Raw genomic sequence first — 17,456 nt, forward strand, 5'->3', positions numbered from 1 at the left:
TTCTATCAGAAGTAGAACATTATCTTTGTGATCACCAGGTGCAGTATTGCTACGCTTATATTTAAATAGATCTTATATATGAATTAAATTCATCCTTGCAGCATTGAGTTTAGGGTTTCAATTTAGACTGTGCCTTTCAAGAGATAAAACTGATTAATACTACCTCATTACTTACAATACTGCTTCCAGTAATTTTGTTCATTCTTTATAAAGTATTGCATTTAACAGCAAAGGTTTAAAAATTGAGACAGCTGCATCAGTGAAAGAAAATACAGGTACTATACAGGAAAAAAATCGCCATCTTCATTTAACATACATGTTTAGGGTTAAGAAAATGGACAGAAACATACTGCTACATACCAATGCAAAGCCTAGTGACTAAGAAACTGTATCTGCTAAAATATAAAGTGCAGTTGGAGCCTGATTATCCAAGAACTGAAATCTTAAGGCGAACTTATAGCATGTGTATTTAGAACATCTTCGCAAGTTATATTTTAGCATATACATATATTTGCAACAGCATATAAGAAAAAAATCAAGATACACAAGTGCTTTTGAAGCTATTTCTAAAATGCTTTTCTGTATTGTTTGTGACTATTTTCTTTAAAAGCTACTATACAGTGCAAACCATATGTGCTACACAATAACTATACAATAACATTACAAATGACTTTAATATAAAGTTTTTAAATAAAAAATAACATAACCACAGCTATGAATACTGCTGGTAAAATAAATTAATTGTTTTTTTTTTTTTTTGAAAATGGCACCAATAATACACTTTACTAATGGACTGTAATGAAATTACACCTTAAGTCTTCAGCTCAGCCATAATGAATTATCTCCTGATTGCCCAGATATAATTCAAACAGCTTTTGTTTTTTTCTGGACCGGGTAGAACAACATACTAAACACTGGTACCAAAGGTGACTGATTTTTTATTTATTTAGCTATTTCATTTGACATGTTCTGCTGCATGTGATGAGCAATAAAACTTCTTGTGAGTTATAAAGTTCGAAAGGTTATTGAACTGGATATCGCACAGCCGGCAATATTTCCCACTGGTTGGAGCTTGGGTGGAACCATTCACACCTTTTGCTATACTAGACAACTGTTCCTCCGCTGAGGCGATTCCTGGTGAGACATTCTCGTTTGCAGCTAACGGGTTCTCAGAGATCCTAGAGGGAGATTTGTGCCCGTCTTCATGCTGAGGATTCTGGGAAATGTTCTCTTGCTGTGGGTTGGTGGCAGGTCTCTCATCTTGTTTCAATCCACCATTAACTATTACCATGCCTCTATTTTTGGGCAACAATGGCAGAGAATCTTTCTTCTGCACAGCACATCCATTTGAGGAAGCCTGGCCTTTAGAAGATTCGTTTTCGGCATTTGTGCTTTGATCTATGTCAGTGTTATGAATGACCAGAGAACCAGAAATATAATCACTTGGCTTTATTCCATAATATGGAGAAAGCTGGTCGGCTCCTTTTGCTTTCTTTATTGCTCCAGGGTAAAGGCATTGTGGAAGAAACAAATGTTTGTTTTCTTCTTTTGTAGCAATGAGCTGAGCTGCTTCACTAAAAGCTTTCAGGCCTTGCAGGGTTGCTAAGTGGGATGAAAATAAGTTTCCATTGGGGGAAGGCTGCTTCAGATTCCCATTTTTCTCACATTTTATTATGCTTCTCTCATAGCTGACATCTGGGCTGTTTCGTTCACTTTCTGGATTCGGAAACACTTTGCCATCGAGTTGGCCCAGGTCGTTGCGCTGATGTGCAGTGACGGGGCAAAAATTCTGCTTGTGGGCCAGGTAGTTTTCTACCTTATTGAAACTGATCTTGCACACGGTGCACTCATGGTAGTCCAGCAGCCTTTTGGGAGACGCGGTCGTCCGCTCAGACTGGGATAAACACTTTTTGCTGAGATCTATGGGCACGTCCATCTCTAGGCAGGAAACACTGGAATGAGTAGTGTCACATTTGGAAACTGGAACACATTTGTTGATGGTCAGAGAAGTTTCCAAGTGCTTTGAGACAATTCCTGGGAAGATATCACATCTTGGGTGGTAGCACTCTCCTAGCACTTCTGTGGGTTCTTGAGCGGAGGTACAAGGATTGCTGAGGTTGCCTACATCAAGAAATCTCTGTTGGACCAGTGGAGGCCTTTGTTCCTGTTCAGGCAGGCACATCTCATACATCTTCCTTCGCTTGCGTGTGCGCATGGTTCTTTGCATGGCAGGCACTTTGTTGGAAGCAGACCTCTTCAGCGGAGGATCGTGACGAGTAGCACAATAATACTGTTTGTGGACCATGTACGTTTCGTGCCGGCTGAAGGTAATGTTGCAAGCTTCACAGGTAGTCTTATTTGGGTCACTTTCCCCATCCACTAAGGGGAGACTGGGATTTTTCACATCAACGGGTTTTCCATTAATTTTATCATCATTGTTATTGGAGGTGGATAGCTTCTTCGCTTGAGTGGAAAAGTCCTTGTCATGGCCCTTCCCATTTGGCCCAATTAAATCTAAAACAGTGGAAGAATTGATGCAGGATGTTTGAAGAAGTGGGTTCTCAGGATCAGCAGCGTGAGCAGCTGGGTTGAGAAGGTTTATGGAGTTTTGGCCAGTGTTGGGACTCACGGCCTCAGGCATCTTTTCTGAAATACCAGGGAACTCTGGGGACTTGGCCATCTGTTGCCATCGACTGCTGCAATAATGTTTTTTGTGCACTAGATAATTATCCAAATTATTGAATGTTATGTTACACTCAAAACAAGTAGCACCCTTGGGCATCAAGGGGCTGTAAATTACGGGAGGGTAGCTATTACTACCATGCCTCAGTCGCCGATGTACCAGTTCAGACATCTTGGCTAAGATCTCTGAAGCTTGAGGGACCATTGTGATATCTTGGGGAAAAGCAAACTGAGATAGAAAAGGGCCCACAGGGAAAGAAGGTCCAATATTAGGCTGAACTGGAGAGGAGGCGAGTCTTGGGCTAGAGGGCTCAGACTTTATTTTTGTATAAGAAAAGCTTTGTTTATTTGCCGTAGGCTGTATCTCAGGTCTCTGGTTAGTGAGAAACAGTGGAGTCTTTTTCTCACACTTGTCCAGCTCTGTGTCAGAGCTCGCATCTTTAGTCTGCATGGGCTTTTGGCTCTGGGGAAGTTCGCTTCTGGTCAGCAAGTCTGCGGATGGCTGTAAGTTGTCTTCAGTTCCACTTGGAGAGTGTTCCATGTCACTTTCTCTGGGAATTTTGCTGCCAGGGACATGGAGCTCCTGGTGCTGCAATAACTCCCTCTGAGTCTGGAAGCCGAAGTGGCAGTGATTACATCGGAAGGCAGCTTGAGTGAGATGGGAGAACAGGTGTTGGTGAAAGTTGATCACAGAGTCAGCAGTGTAGCTACAAACGGTGCATTTTAGACTTGCGCCAGGGGGGAGACATTCTTCCATTTTCACTCCTATAGAGACAAACAAAACAAGACTTCTGAGAAACATGTGTGCTGCATTTCTGATGAGAACAACCTTTACTAATGACCTAATGTCTTCAACCCAGCAGGAATGAATTGAGAATCTTTAAAATCTCATCGGTGATATTAGCTTTTTTCTTGTGATGTGTTTTGTCATGCGTGATAAGAGTAGTAGCACTTTACAGTTTCCAAAGCACTTTCATGTCTAATATCCCACTACAGTGGGATGGATGTCACTGTCCTCAGTTTACATTTCCGCAAACAAACCCAGAGTCCAAGGGAATCGAAGACGGTAATAAAGTTATTAAGTGATGAAACCATACCTAACCTCAGATTTTATCATTTTTAATCCAATAATCTTCCTCTTGCACTATGCTCTATATTAGGAAGAAAGTAGGCTTTCATTAGAATAATGAATTATCATTATCAAATAATTTTCAGTATACTAGTTAAGGTCTTTATTCAAAAGAAGTCATTTTGTAAAGCATTTAATTGTTTTTGGTATGAATCTAGAATTTTATTCTTGGTTTTGCTGAACGTGGTTTCTCTGTTCAGGGCTGATATTCAGCTGGTAGGTACCAGGACACTAATACGGTTGTTTAGGGCCGGGATCCATGTTGACTGGTCACTTCCTGTTTCCAGCCCATTATTAAATATTTTGAATATTACCACTGACTGTGGTGTGGAAGCATTACTAAGGTCAACTTTGGTCCCCTTTTGTTGCCATAGGGTTAAATCAGGCTTGGTTCTCCTCTCTGCACTCTAGACTAAAAAGAGAATTGCCTTTTATACTTATCAGCTGAACATATGGCAAAGATACCCACTCCTACAGTGATAAAAGGGGACTGTCTTCCTTTTCTCCCTTACTAATCCAATATTCATTTTTCCATTTCACTGAAAATACTCCTCCATCTCTGTTCTTTTTGCTTTGTGCTTGACTTTACTCACCATCTGGGACAACCAACCCGTTTCTCTGGCTTTGGCACTTACATGAAGGCAATCATTTGTAGGAAAAAGGAAGAGAATGAGCAGATGTGAAATTGCCTACTCTTTAGTTCAAAGTTTGTAAGTTCAAAGACAAAACCTTGCACTGGACTAGCACCTGGCATGATTGGACATAGTTTAGAAGGGAATTTTTAATTTAAGTTTTTTGACTATTTAACCTAGGTCAAACCAGCTAAGGAAGTCATCCAGAGATGTCCTTCAATTCCTGTATCATACTGCAGAAGAACAGTGATTCCAAGTCTTGGGTTGCCCCACCCAAGAATGTACCTAAAAATACGTAAAGTTGATATAATTGAGTACATTTGATTAACTTCAGTTTAAAAAAAAAAAAAAAAAGATATGGAAATTAGGATGCTATGTGATGAAACTAATAAGATTGGGCCTACAACTCCAAAATTGGAGGGAATACTTGCCACCTTGGTATCAAGTGTGGACTTAATTAAAAAAAAAAAAAAAAATTTTTTTTTTTTGCTTGCAGTCTAATGTTTCTTAATGTATTTTAAAACAGTCTAACAGAAGTTTTGTTATGATGTTATGATACACACTTTGGAAGTCAAGATCATTTATAGCTCTCTACTTAAAAGTTAATTTCTCTCAAGTGTGATTTTAATTAGACTTACCCAAATGATTGCAAATTGTTATTTTTATGTACTATTTCATTGCTACCATGTGGGAAACACTGTGGTCAGTTTCCAAAGATCACTGCACTCTTAAATCAATGAATATTGATGACAATGTACAAAGGGCACTACAACTTTTCTTCCAAAAATGATGCTATTTTTCCTTAGCTGAAAAAACAGCAAGATCTGGCCTGCAGTCTGACCACTGTTGTTAGGAAAGGATTAGGGCCCCAGTCACTTGAGTTGACTATCCTAATTCTAACTGACACAAGATAACACTAGCTGGTTCAGAAAATTTGACTTTAATCGAATATCTATATAGACATAGGTATATATAGATGCATGCATACATGTATGAATATATATATGTATGTCTGGAGCTCTGGTGGTGCAGCAGTTAAGAGGTACAGCATGTTACATCTGCTAACCAAAAGGTCGGCAGTTCAAATCCACCAGCCACTCCTTGGAAACCCTATGGAGCAGTTCTACTCTGTCCTATAGGGTAGCTATGGGTTGGAATCGACCCAATGGCAATGGGTTTGTTTTGGTTTTCATACATGTATGTTTAGAAAAATCAGTCTCCGGGAGCAACAGAAGAAACAAGGGATGCACTTACCACTGTGTGAATTCAGGTGCATTTCTAGTGCGCGAGCATTTGAAAAGCTCTTGGTGCACTGAGGAAAGGGGCAAAGGCTGGAAATCTGATGAGCACTGTCTTCATTTTCTTCTGATACTGGAGCGGCTTCTCGTTGTCTCCCACTGCAGTAGTACATTAAATGGGCTTGCAGATTCCGCTCACTCCGGTACCAGATGCCACAGGACTTGCAAGGGAATATATCCTCTGCAGGCAAAAACACAGGGGCACATTAGCTGCCGCCCATTTGGAGCCCAACGTGGGTAAAGCAGATTTAGTTCAATTGTTCTCCGAGTCTGCTCTCAGGCTCTGAAGTAGGCAATTAGACAGTGTGAGTGCAGCCATGGGTGGTGTTCTGCGGGACAGGACCAGGCTTTTAAAGAAACCTTATACTCAACACAATTTAACTCCTCACAGAATCTTTAGAAAGTGGTAGGAGCCTCCAGCATTAAAAGCACAAAAGATATGCGCGTTTAAATTGTATTTGTGATTTAGAAAAAAATAACCCAAAAACCAAACCCAGTGCCGTCGAGTCGATTCCGACTCATAGCGACCCTATAGGACAGGGTAGAACTGCCCCCTAGAGTTTCCAAGGAGCACCTGGAGGATTCAAACTGCTGACCCTTTGGTTAGCGGGTTAGTGGCCGTAGCATTTAACCACTACACCACCAGGGTTTCCTAGAAAAAAATACACATTTATAAATAGCAATGTAAATTGGTTTAGCTGGTTGGTTTAAAGGTAATGACCTAATGGCTGAACTAAAGTTAGTCCCGAGGCCAACCCTTGATATCATTTGTTTGTCTAATAAATTAATTACAGAGTGCCTACTCTGTACCAGATCCTAAACTGGGTTGGGTGTATAACAAAGTAAAAGACTAAATAGCTGTCCTTAAGGAACGAACGTATAGTCTCCAGGGGTTAATGATCAAGTGGTCAGATAATTACAGTAGAGTGAGATGACTACTCAGATGGAGGTACCTGGGGTGCTTTGGTGCACAGAAAAGAGACACTTATTGAGCTGGTGGGAGGACTGGAAGGAGCAGGATGTCAGAGAAGGGTTTATAGGGAAGATGATGACATGCCTGAACTGAGTTGTGAAGAATGAAATTCAGCTAGTCAGGGGTTAGGTTATCCTGAGCAGGGGAACAGCCTAGGAAAAGCCAGGGAGGGGGAGCTGGATGAAGGATTGGGGTGCTATTCCATACTTCAGAGCATGGTGCATGATGTGGACTGGTGAGATGAGGCTGGAGAAGGCAGGGGTAGACCATGAAAGACCTCATAGGCTCTGTTAAGAAGCTTGGATTTTTTTCTCAGTGATTATGGAGAATCACTGAATCATTTTAATCAAGGGAGTGACAGAATCAGATATTTTAGAATCACAGCAGTGGAGTCTACTTTTGAGGTAGGGAATTTGGAAGGAAGACTTCTGACTGGCAGGAGGCAACTGCAGTAATCTAAGTGAAATATGGCAGGGTTTGAATTGTAGCTGGAGTTCCTGGGTGGTGCAAACAGTTAACACACTTCGCTACTAACCAAAGGGTGGAGGTTCAAGTCCACCCAGAGGTGCCATGGTAGAAAGGCCTGGCAATCTGCTTCTGAAAAATCAGCCATTAAAAACCCTGTGGAGCGCAGTTCTACTCTGACACACATGGGGTCTCCATGACTTGGAATCAACTCGCTGGTAGCTAGTTGAGATTGTAGCTAATAGTCATATAACATTTATGAGTGGCATGTTGATATGTACTTCTCATGTATTCATTCAGGGCAAATTTTTCCATTTTCCTCCTGTCATCCATTTATAAGTGAGGAAACTCAGAGGGGTTGAGTGGCTTGCCCATAATCACCTAAGTGATTAAACTGGGACTGGAGCCTAGTCTTAAATAGTCTTTCATAATGTCTCAATGGCAAGTGGGGAATTATATTGAGGAAGTAGAACTGATTGGACATGATGACCATTACTTTGCAATTAGATGCTTGGGCAATTAGTAAGGGTCCTCCTTGGTGCCTAGGCTTCTTGATAGCACTTCTGTGTAAGTGGCCATTTTATTTATCTCTGCAGGGAACAGAAGAAGTTGAGATGATGAGCTCTGACTGGGGCACATGTGTGGTGTGGGGTCAGGTAACCAAACCTGACAATGTATTGTTCAAGCCCAGCACTTTTGTAGAGAAAGGAGGCACTAACCAAAGGGCTGGATTAACACTGTAGACTGGGACTGGTCCAGGCAAACTGGAGCTTCTGGTCACATTAGATATGTAAGATTTTGTATCTGTGTGAAAATACAGAGGACCGTAGGGAAGGTAGCAAAACTCAGCAGAAACATCTGGGCTAATGATTTTTTGGAAGACTGAAGAAGAACTGATGCCTTTGAATTGTGTTGGTGAAGAATATTGAATATACCATGGATTGCTAAAAGAATGAACAAACCTGTCTTGGGAGAAATACAACCAGAATGCTCCTTAGAAGCAAGGATGGTGAGACTAGGTCTCACATACTTTGGACACGTTATCAGGAGGGATGAGTCCCTGGGGAAGAACATCATGCTTAGTAAAGTAGAGGGTCAGCAAAAAAGAGGAAGACCTTGTCATGGACTGAATTATGTCCCCCAAAATACCTGTCAACTTAGCTGGGCCATGATTTTCACTATTGTGTGATTGTCCACCATTTTATGTGCTTGTCCACCATTTTATGTGATTTTCCTATATGTTGTAAATCCTATCACTATGATATAATAAGATGGATTAGTGGCAGTTACATTGATGATGTCTACAAGATTAAGTAGTGTCTTAGCCAATCTCTTTTGAGATATAAAAGAGAGAAGTGAGCAGAGAGACATGGGGACCTCACATACCACCAAGAAAGCAGTGCCAGGAGCACAGCATGTCCTTTGGACCTGAGATTCCTGCTCTGAGATGCTCCCGGACCAAAGGAAGACTGATGACAAGGACCTTCCTCCGGAGCCCAGAGAGAGAAAGCCTTCCCCTTGGAGCCAGCATCCTGAGTTCAGACTTCTAGCTTACTGGACTGTGAGAAAATAAACTTCTCTTTGCTAAAGCCATGCATTTGTGGTTATTTCTGTTATAGCAGCACTAGGTGATCAAGACAACCCTCAACGATATGGACTGACACAGTGGCTGCAACACTGGACTCAGGCATAACAATTGTGAGGATGGCACAAGACGGGGCAGTGTTTCATTCTGTTGGACACAGGGTCGCTATGAGTCAGAACTGACTGGATGGCACCTAAGAACAACACCAACAATGATTTGTGAACTATTAGTTTATAGGTGGTGGTGGAACCCATGAGAGTGGAGAAGATGGCTCAGGGTGATTGTGTAAAAGGAGGAAAGGAGAAGACTATGGAGCAAATTCTAGTGAATGGGAAGTAAGAATAGCAAGTACAATATAGAATTAAAAACTAAAATTTAATTTCAACATTAAATACTACTACTACTACTGTTTATTATTTAAGCCCAAGTTAATTAGATTTAGACTATTCACAGGGTCACACTGTACTTTATTAAAGTGTCCATTTAAGCAGGATGAAATTTAACTAGTTAACTAATTTGAGGATGAAAATAAAGGCTCTACATATCTGTGGTGAGCTCTTTGAGATTAATAGTTATCTTGATATAGAAAGTAAATGGCATACTTTCAAATATTATTAGAATTAGCATTTATACATTAGAACTTCACAATAATAATATAAGGTACTCCTGGTATCCCTGGTAACAAAATCATTTTGCCTCAAATCCAAATTGGGCCCATATTATTTCAACTTTAACACTGTTGAAGTCAAAGTCAAGATCTAGTAAAAACAACCAGAAACTAACATTTACATTAACCCAAAACCCATTGCTTTTGAATCAATTCTGACTCATAGTGACCCTATAGGACAGAGTAGAACTGCCCCATAGGATTTCCAAGGAGCGGCTGGTGGATTTGAACTGCTGACCTTTTGGTTAGTAGCTGAGCTTTTAACTACTGCACCACCAGGGCACCAACATTTACACTAAGGAAACCTAATGATATTAACTTGGATTGGAGGTACTGGGTGTCATTACTTTCACATACACCTAAGAATTTCTTTTTTAATCCAGAAGTTGCTGTTAGAGCACAAAAATAATTATTTTTGAATGTTCTATTTTTTTCATATGAAGACATCACTGCCGTCCCTGGACATCTCTTCTGCATCCTTCAGGGTATTGGGAATTTTCAAGGATATTTTGACTAGGGACATTTTTTATTTTTTTTTTTTTAACTTACCTACTAACTTGAGAATCTATTCACCGCTTGAGATGTGACTGCTATTCATAATTTTCTCGTAGAGCTAGACAGAGGTAGAAATGGGTCTAAAAACAGACCTTGGGACACCCAGACCACTGATTTTCTGTGAACAGAACTATAACTTTGTGTGTTCAAAGAACAGACTATTAATTTTAATTAAATACAATCACAAAGGTAAATTTTCTGGGGTAAATTAAAAAGTCTCCATATAAAACATTATATATTTATATATATACACATATCTGCATATATTGGCATTAACTGATATTCTCAATAATGTTGGCTATATTTCCTCTTCATTAATATCTGAGTCTAATCAAGATTTAGTTTTGTATTTTTTTAATAAAAAATCTAAGTCTATAGTCCTTAAGGAATATCACAATTATTCTACTACAGAAGCATCAATGTAGCTGTTGGGTTTCTTACAGCTAAGTACTCTTAAATATTGTTCAACCAATTTAGAATGTCAGATTTTTATATGACACTCAAAAATCCAACCTGAAATTGTTGAATTTAAATATTCTTTCTTTACTCCCATGAGACATCTTTCTCTCTCTCTCACTATGCATACACTTAAATTTAGAGAAAGAATGAAATAAAACCAGAACATTGGAGAAGAAAGTCCACCCCTGGTTGCCTGTCAGTAGATTTTTTTTTTTCCTGTCCTGTAAATACCCATTACCTCTACAAAGCTGGGCTACAGTACTCAGCACTTACTATTGACAATAGCTGTAGGCAAAATAGAAGCCATGGCAGCTTGCTGGGGGAGCAGCTGAATGGAGTCCAGCAGGCGCGCAGGGTACATCCCTTCTGTAAGAGTCATCTGACTGGCAGCTTGTAGCCTTGAGTCAAAATCCACCACAAAGGCAATTAGCTCTTCACCCTCTGAGATGGCCTTTGTAGTTGTGCACCAAAGCTGACCCCCTATTAGGAAGAAAAAGAAAAAGAACTGATATAGAATGCTCAAGCCTGCTGTACTCTAGATTGATGGCAATAGCACCTTCTCATGTTTTTCTCATCAGTTTCTACTGAGGTGGAGTGTTTGATCCAGACAACAGCTACACTCCTCTTCTCTCTCCTGTGTACAAAATCGTATTCCTTGCATTAGATGAGATGTTCAGTGGCCAGTTGCAGAAGAAGACCGTTATTGTTGTTAGGTGCCACTGAATTGATTTTAACTCATAGTGACCCTATGAGACAGAGTAGAACTGCCCAACAGGGTTTTCTAGGCAATAATCTTTATGGGAACAGATTGCCAGGTCTTTCTCCCATGGAGCCACTGGGTGGGTTCAAAATGCCAACCTTTTGGTTAGCAGCCAAGCACTTAATCATTGTGCCACCAGGGCTCCTTAGGAGAAGACTAAGAAACCACATACGGCTAGTCCCTGATTTATGATGCATGAGGGTTACGAGGAACCGCACTTACGACTGCCCATTTTTTAGTACATTGTACAGTTAAACAACATGTACTACATACATATGCAGTACATACAGTGTTGCAGCACATAATTTGCTGATGTCATCATTCTCAGGTGTTCACTCGCAGACATTCGGCGTTATGATTTAGTGTTCGAAACACTGCCGTATAGCAGGCTTTGGCCTGGTCTACAATGAAATCAGTGTTGGGAGTCGTAACAGATAGAAAGCTGGGCAATAGTCAACTCTAATGACATAGGACAAATGAATTGCGCACACGTCCGACAGCCATTACAACTCTGACTTCACTGTTACAACACTGACGCCAACTTCATTGTAGACCAGGCCTATAGAGTGATCTTATTCAACATTTTATACCATAAGAACATCGGTTGTCAATTTGAAGCCGAATTGTTCAAGTTTCTCTCACTGTAACACCTGCTCTGTTGATGCCCCCAAAGACATGTCTAGCAAAAGAAGTCATGCCACTGATCGGATTTATAAAGGTACTGATGATAAAAGGCAATAATAATGAAAACTAAAAAAAAAAAAAAAAAAGTGAGGTATTTGGCTCATGTCAGAACTGACTTACGAGCGACTAATGTGTACAGTTTTGTCAACCATTTGCCTCCAGGGTTTGCCTGAATCATTAACCATTCTATTACATTGGTATAAGGCCCATGACCAAGCATTGTAAGGGCACAACCAGAGGTATTTTTCAGGTCAGCCTTTGCAATTACTCCTTCGGAACTTTATAAAAAACGTTATTTCTTTCTCCTCTCTCTTGCTTTGTCTTCCCTCTCCCTTACTTTCTTTCTTCCTAAAATATTTTTGTTCAATCAATACCAGATCCCCACAACTCTAAACCAAGTAAACAAAAGCTCCTACAATCAAAAAAGTTAAAATGAAATTCCAGGTAGTTCTACTCTCCTTATACCTGTCGCCCTTTTTTTGGGGGGGGGGGTTCTGAGTGATCTTTACTCATGTTGTATTCTTTATAATGTAGCTTCTTTATCGCCATTTACCCTGATTGAACTTCCTGAAAAGAAGATATGCCAAGGATTCTTTTCAAAAAGGCTTATTTAAATAAAGATTTGTTTAAATGAAAAGAACCCTTCCTTCAAACACTAAGATACACTCTAGCTCTGCACTTCAAATGATCATGTGTGGTGCATTAAAAAGAAAATTAACTATGCAAGTGTATCTTCTAATGTATTGGAATGCGATAGCACATGGTCATTTATTTAACATGTTTAGACAGGCAAAGCACTTATATTTTGTTATCTGTACTCTCAGCTTAGATACGTATCCTATACAGCCATGCCTGAAATAATGTGCCATACTTGATATGTTATAAAGCCTTTTTTTTCTCGTTGTGTATATATTGCAAGGCTATATGTTGTACTCATTAAGCAAGCAAGAATTGCACCCATTTTGATAATATTGCTGTTTATCTTTCAGCATAACTGTCTTTTCAGCCACAGTTCATTTTTTTCCACCCTCAAAGAGATTATAGTTTTTAAACAACTCATGGTAAAAAATCTGGTGAAGAGATAACAACAGCGTATGGTATGGTACAGTTATACAGAAGAACCAGGACATTGTTTTAGAGAAACCTTGGACAATTAACTAAACCAGCTGATCAGTTTTAAAGGTAAGCAAACAAACACCATCAGGGAAAGTATATGTTTATGGAAAAATAAAGCTGAGATTACAGACTTCAAGGTTGTTTGAAAGTTTCAAAGTAAAACACAAATATACTAAAATACTAGAAAAGTGAACTTTTTTTTAACCATGACACTGTGTCTGAGAGCATACACATTTACCAAAATTTAATACAACAGCTTGACTTTGGCATTAATCTTTTACAGGTCACATAAGCTAAACGCTACGAACGTGGAAGCAGATGAGAATTGTGAAGCGCTAAGTGGCTGCATTTCTGCTGGTCACAATCTTCCCCCCAGATGGGTTCTGCATTTGGTGGCTGTGCCTTCTCTGATGTGCATACAGATACAAACTACTTACAGCTGTAGACAAGGTAATCATGCATACCTTAGCTTTCCCCTGGGATACAGTTTATTAAGTGAGTCTGTGTAATAAGGAGACGGAGAGGGCAGAGCAAGGAGTCACAGTTCAGTTTGGCTTCATAGCCTGGTCTCTCAGAGTCATGGATTTTCAGTGATGAACTTTACCTTATTGGTAAACCCAGCCATCGGTATCTTTCACAAAAATTTGGGATCAGGTGCCCCAGGAGAAATACAGATTTTAAAGAAGGTAAAAAAAATTTTTTTTTTTTACTCACTTACAGCTAATCTTTATCATAGCACTGAGCTATGTAGCAGGATGACTCAGAACACTGTGCTCAAAATTTGAGCCAAAAAGGTCCAATCAGTCAGTCAATCGATCAATTGCACGAAGATTAAATGCAAAGGGAAAGATTTTTCTACATTATGAAACATCTTAGCAGTTGTAATAGATATCTATACATATCTGTATTTTCAGGTGCACTCACTAGCATTTCATATTTTATGTTTTTATCATTTTATACTTTAGCTTGAGCATATCATGTTAAATGGCCGAATTTAACTGAAGATGTATTGTGTAGGCTTGATGAGGAAGTCAGTTTTCTCAGTTAGGATATAATCTTTCAAATCATTCATTCATCAGCTATTCATTGAACAGGCTCTGCGCCAGGCTGGGTACTATGGCTTCACAAACAGATATAGAAACAGCGTACATAAAAAATACATTACAACAGCACAGAATGGATGTCATTGCTAAAGAAAAAGCTAAACAAAATGTTATGGGAGGAGTGGGTAACTGACCCCTCCTTGAGAAAGTCAGGCAAGCCATCCAAAGTGACCTTTTGTTGGCTCATGAAGGATAAATAAAGGTAGAAGGGCAGAAGGGTGTGTAGAGGGGCACTCAGCAGGTATATCATTATGGGTAGAGATATGAGCACGTGTGCAAGCCCAGAATCATGGAAGAGCCTGATTGGACCTGGCAATGGTTTGGAGGCCAGCAAACCTGGAGCTTAGGGTTGGAGGGAAAAAGGGCAGGTTAGGGGCAGTGGTGTGCTAGAGCTGGCTCTTTTTGGATCATGAGAGTGGAATGTTACACTTTCAGGTATTTTCAAGTCAGTTGATGTCATATTGTTAGCTTGAAATCAGCCATGGTGAGAGTATTTATACTTACTGTAGACACTGGCAAATACTACCAATCAGGGCTACTCTCCCAACTTCTCTCCTGCTCCAAGGGTCAGCTGGTAAAAACTGACCAGCACCCCGCTAGTTATGAGGCTGGAAAGGCAAGTTTAGATCAGGGTGAGGGGCTTTGAATGCAACCAGTTGTGTCTGGCTGATGGTGGGTATGAAAGAATGGACACGGATTTTTTTTTTCCCCTAGAATATAGATCTCAGGGTAGTGAGGAGAGTTCACTGAAGGGGTAGGAAATGTTACCAGAAGTGACATTTCGAGGCTGTTGTACTAGCTGAGCTGTGAGAAATGTAAACTGTGTTGGGGAAAAGAGCCATGCATGTTCAAAGGACATGGCTGAGAGAGAGCTGGCATGGTTTCATGAGATAAGTAAGAGTGAGGAGGCTGTTGAGAATAATACAGAGTTTTCTGGCTTGGGAAAGCAGATGATGGTGATGCCGTTAACAAGGCAGTAAAGCTAGTATATTAACCACAGACAACAACATCAATGATAGGTATCAATTAGGGGCACATACTTTGTACCAGACAGACTAGGGGTTTATGTAGTTCATCTACTTTTATCCTTTCAACAATTCTAGGAGATAGGTGACATTTTCCTCACTGTAGAGTTGAAAAAACTAAAGCTTGGAGAAGTTAACTAATTCACTTGAAACCACAAAAAGGGTAAGTGGCAGAACCATGATTTAGACTCTGTCCAACTGCAAAACCCAGGTGTGCATGTATGTATGTTGTATGTGTATGTGCAGGTATGGAAATAATGAATTCTGCTTTGAAAATATTAAGTTTGAGGTATCTGAGAGGATTCCGGGTGAACATATCTTAGAGGGCAGTTGAGATTTGAAGGAGACACTCAGGCTGGAAGTCATCAGCACATTCTAAATGACTGTGGGTGTTCTTTGTGTTAATGCAGACACTGAGGAAGAGTACAGATTGAGAATAGGACCAAATACTCAAAGTGGGGAATCTCAACATTTAAGATGGGGATCATTAAAAGATACAGATAGCATATATTTGGAAAAGTTAGAAGGGAGCCAATAGAATGGCAACATAAAAATTGAGATTTTGCTCTTTGAAACTATTTGGCTGAGTTTTTTAGATGGTGAATTTAGAGTATTCAACTCGAGGGTGGCATTTGTAGGGAGTGATGGTCCAAGCATTTAGTTTCAATTACTTACTGGTTCAAATAAAATATCCTAAGTGTGACTGCTGTGGGGATGTAACCCCACAGAGGAGTGTGGTGGTCAACACTGTGGACAATGAAACAAGACTGCCTGGGAACAAATCTTGGCTCTGCCACTTGCTAACTGTGTGGCTTTTGAACTTGTCACTTAAGCGTTCTACAAATCAGTTTCTTCATCCTAGAAAATGGGGATGATGATAATAGTAACAACCTTATTGCATTATTATGAGGATTGGATCAGCTAATATATATGAAAGTTTTAAAACAGCACGTGGTATATAGTAAGTGCTTTTTTTTATTATCGATAGTAAACCCATTGCTGTTGAGTTGATTGTGACTTATAGTGACCCTATAGGGCAGAGAACTGCCCCATAGGGTTTCCAAGACTGTGAGTCTTTACAGAAGCAGACTGCCATATTTTCTCCCATGGAGCGGCTGGTGGGTTAGAACTGCCGACCTTTTGGTTAGCAGCTGAGTGCTTAATCACTGTGCCACCAGGGCTTCTACTATTGATAGTACTATATACTATACATAGTGGTGTATAGTACATGTTAACTATTATCCTTTTAGTTGGTCTGGGTGGGGCTATTATTCTCATTTCTCACTGTTCAGCTAAATTCAAGAGGAGAGAAATCTCGCCAGAAAAAAAAGACAAACCTATGAATTCAAAGAGCAAGCAAATGTATCTATGCTTCACTGGAGGCAGATAACTTATTTAAGAAGACTAAGGCTGCATGGGTCTGTGGACCACATACTGTATCTTAATTAATTAGAAATAGAAATAAAAAACTAGTTGCCTTGGTGTTGACTCCATTTCGTGGTGACCTCATGTGTATCAGAATAGAACTGTGCTCCGTAGAGTTTTAAATGGCTGATTTTTTTGGAAATAGATTGCCAGACCTTTCTTCTGAGGTGCCTGTGGGTAGATCTGAACCTCCAACCTTTTATGGAGAACCAGTTTCCTACCCTTAGAGCTATGGTAAATATAGCCAACACTAATTCAACTGCTAGTTACAACTGTGTGTAAGGCAGTAATATTCATCTTGATAAAGGAACAATCTGAGTACATGAAAACGCTGAATTATGCTCATATTTGCGCTTTCAGTGTCTTGCACTGACTGGATAACCTCATGCTCATCTGAAACAAACAATAGGATATTACACTTTGCTTTAAAATAAGAGCACTATTTTTTCACTAAAACATCGATTGCGATCCTAGAATATTTGCATACTACCTCTTAAAAAATTAAAAATTTTTTTTTTAAGTCTTTGAGCCATAGCTAACAATAGGAGCATCATTTTTAAAAAGTACTTTTGGTACGAGCTACTGCTTGAAGGCCATCCCAGTGGTGTGAAGTTACTGCTTATTTAGACAGAGGTTCCTTGATTTGGAACGTTAAATATTTACACTGAAGTGAATTTTGAATGCCTGTATAGATCTGAAAAATTTGGGTGATTAAGCTCCTGGTTACTTTGTTGATTTGGGTTTGTTTTTTTCTGGGTTTCAAATGACAGTAGAAGTTTAGCTGCTGTGTTCCTGTCAGCCGTTTCTTTCTAGATACGAAATTTAAGGAATTCCTCAAATCAATGTTTTCACATGCAACTTGCTTAATGTCAGCAGAATTTAAAACAAGTGAATGTTC

The 17,456-nt window shown here is 39.7% G+C and overlaps 1 protein-coding gene across 4 annotated transcripts in view; it reads right to left on the reverse strand.

Moving 5' to 3' along the window:
• Positions 1 to 606: 606 nt before the first annotated feature.
• Positions 607 to 17,456, reverse strand: part of ZFPM2 (zinc finger protein, FOG family member 2) — a 530,635-nt gene continuing 513,785 nt past the window's right edge. The window contains exons 3-5 of one of the 4 annotated variants that reach the window (XM_049854288.1): positions 10,719 to 10,925; positions 5,698 to 5,922; positions 607 to 3,447 (exon numbers count right to left, since the gene is read on the reverse strand). In XM_049854288.1, coding sequence (XP_049710245.1) covers positions 956 to 3,447; positions 5,698 to 5,922; positions 10,719 to 10,925 — 2,924 coding nt within the window. In that variant the 3' untranslated portion in view covers positions 607 to 955. The remainder of the gene's footprint in view (positions 3,448 to 5,697; positions 5,923 to 10,718; positions 10,926 to 17,456) is intronic. The other 3 variants (XM_049854287.1, XM_049854286.1, XM_049854285.1) reach the window with 3 other exon arrangements.

The sequence above is a fragment of the Elephas maximus genome, chromosome 15 (assembly GCF_024166365.1).
Source record: "Elephas maximus indicus isolate mEleMax1 chromosome 15, mEleMax1 primary haplotype, whole genome shotgun sequence".
NCBI classification, from domain to species: domain Eukaryota; kingdom Metazoa; phylum Chordata; class Mammalia; order Proboscidea; family Elephantidae; genus Elephas; species Elephas maximus.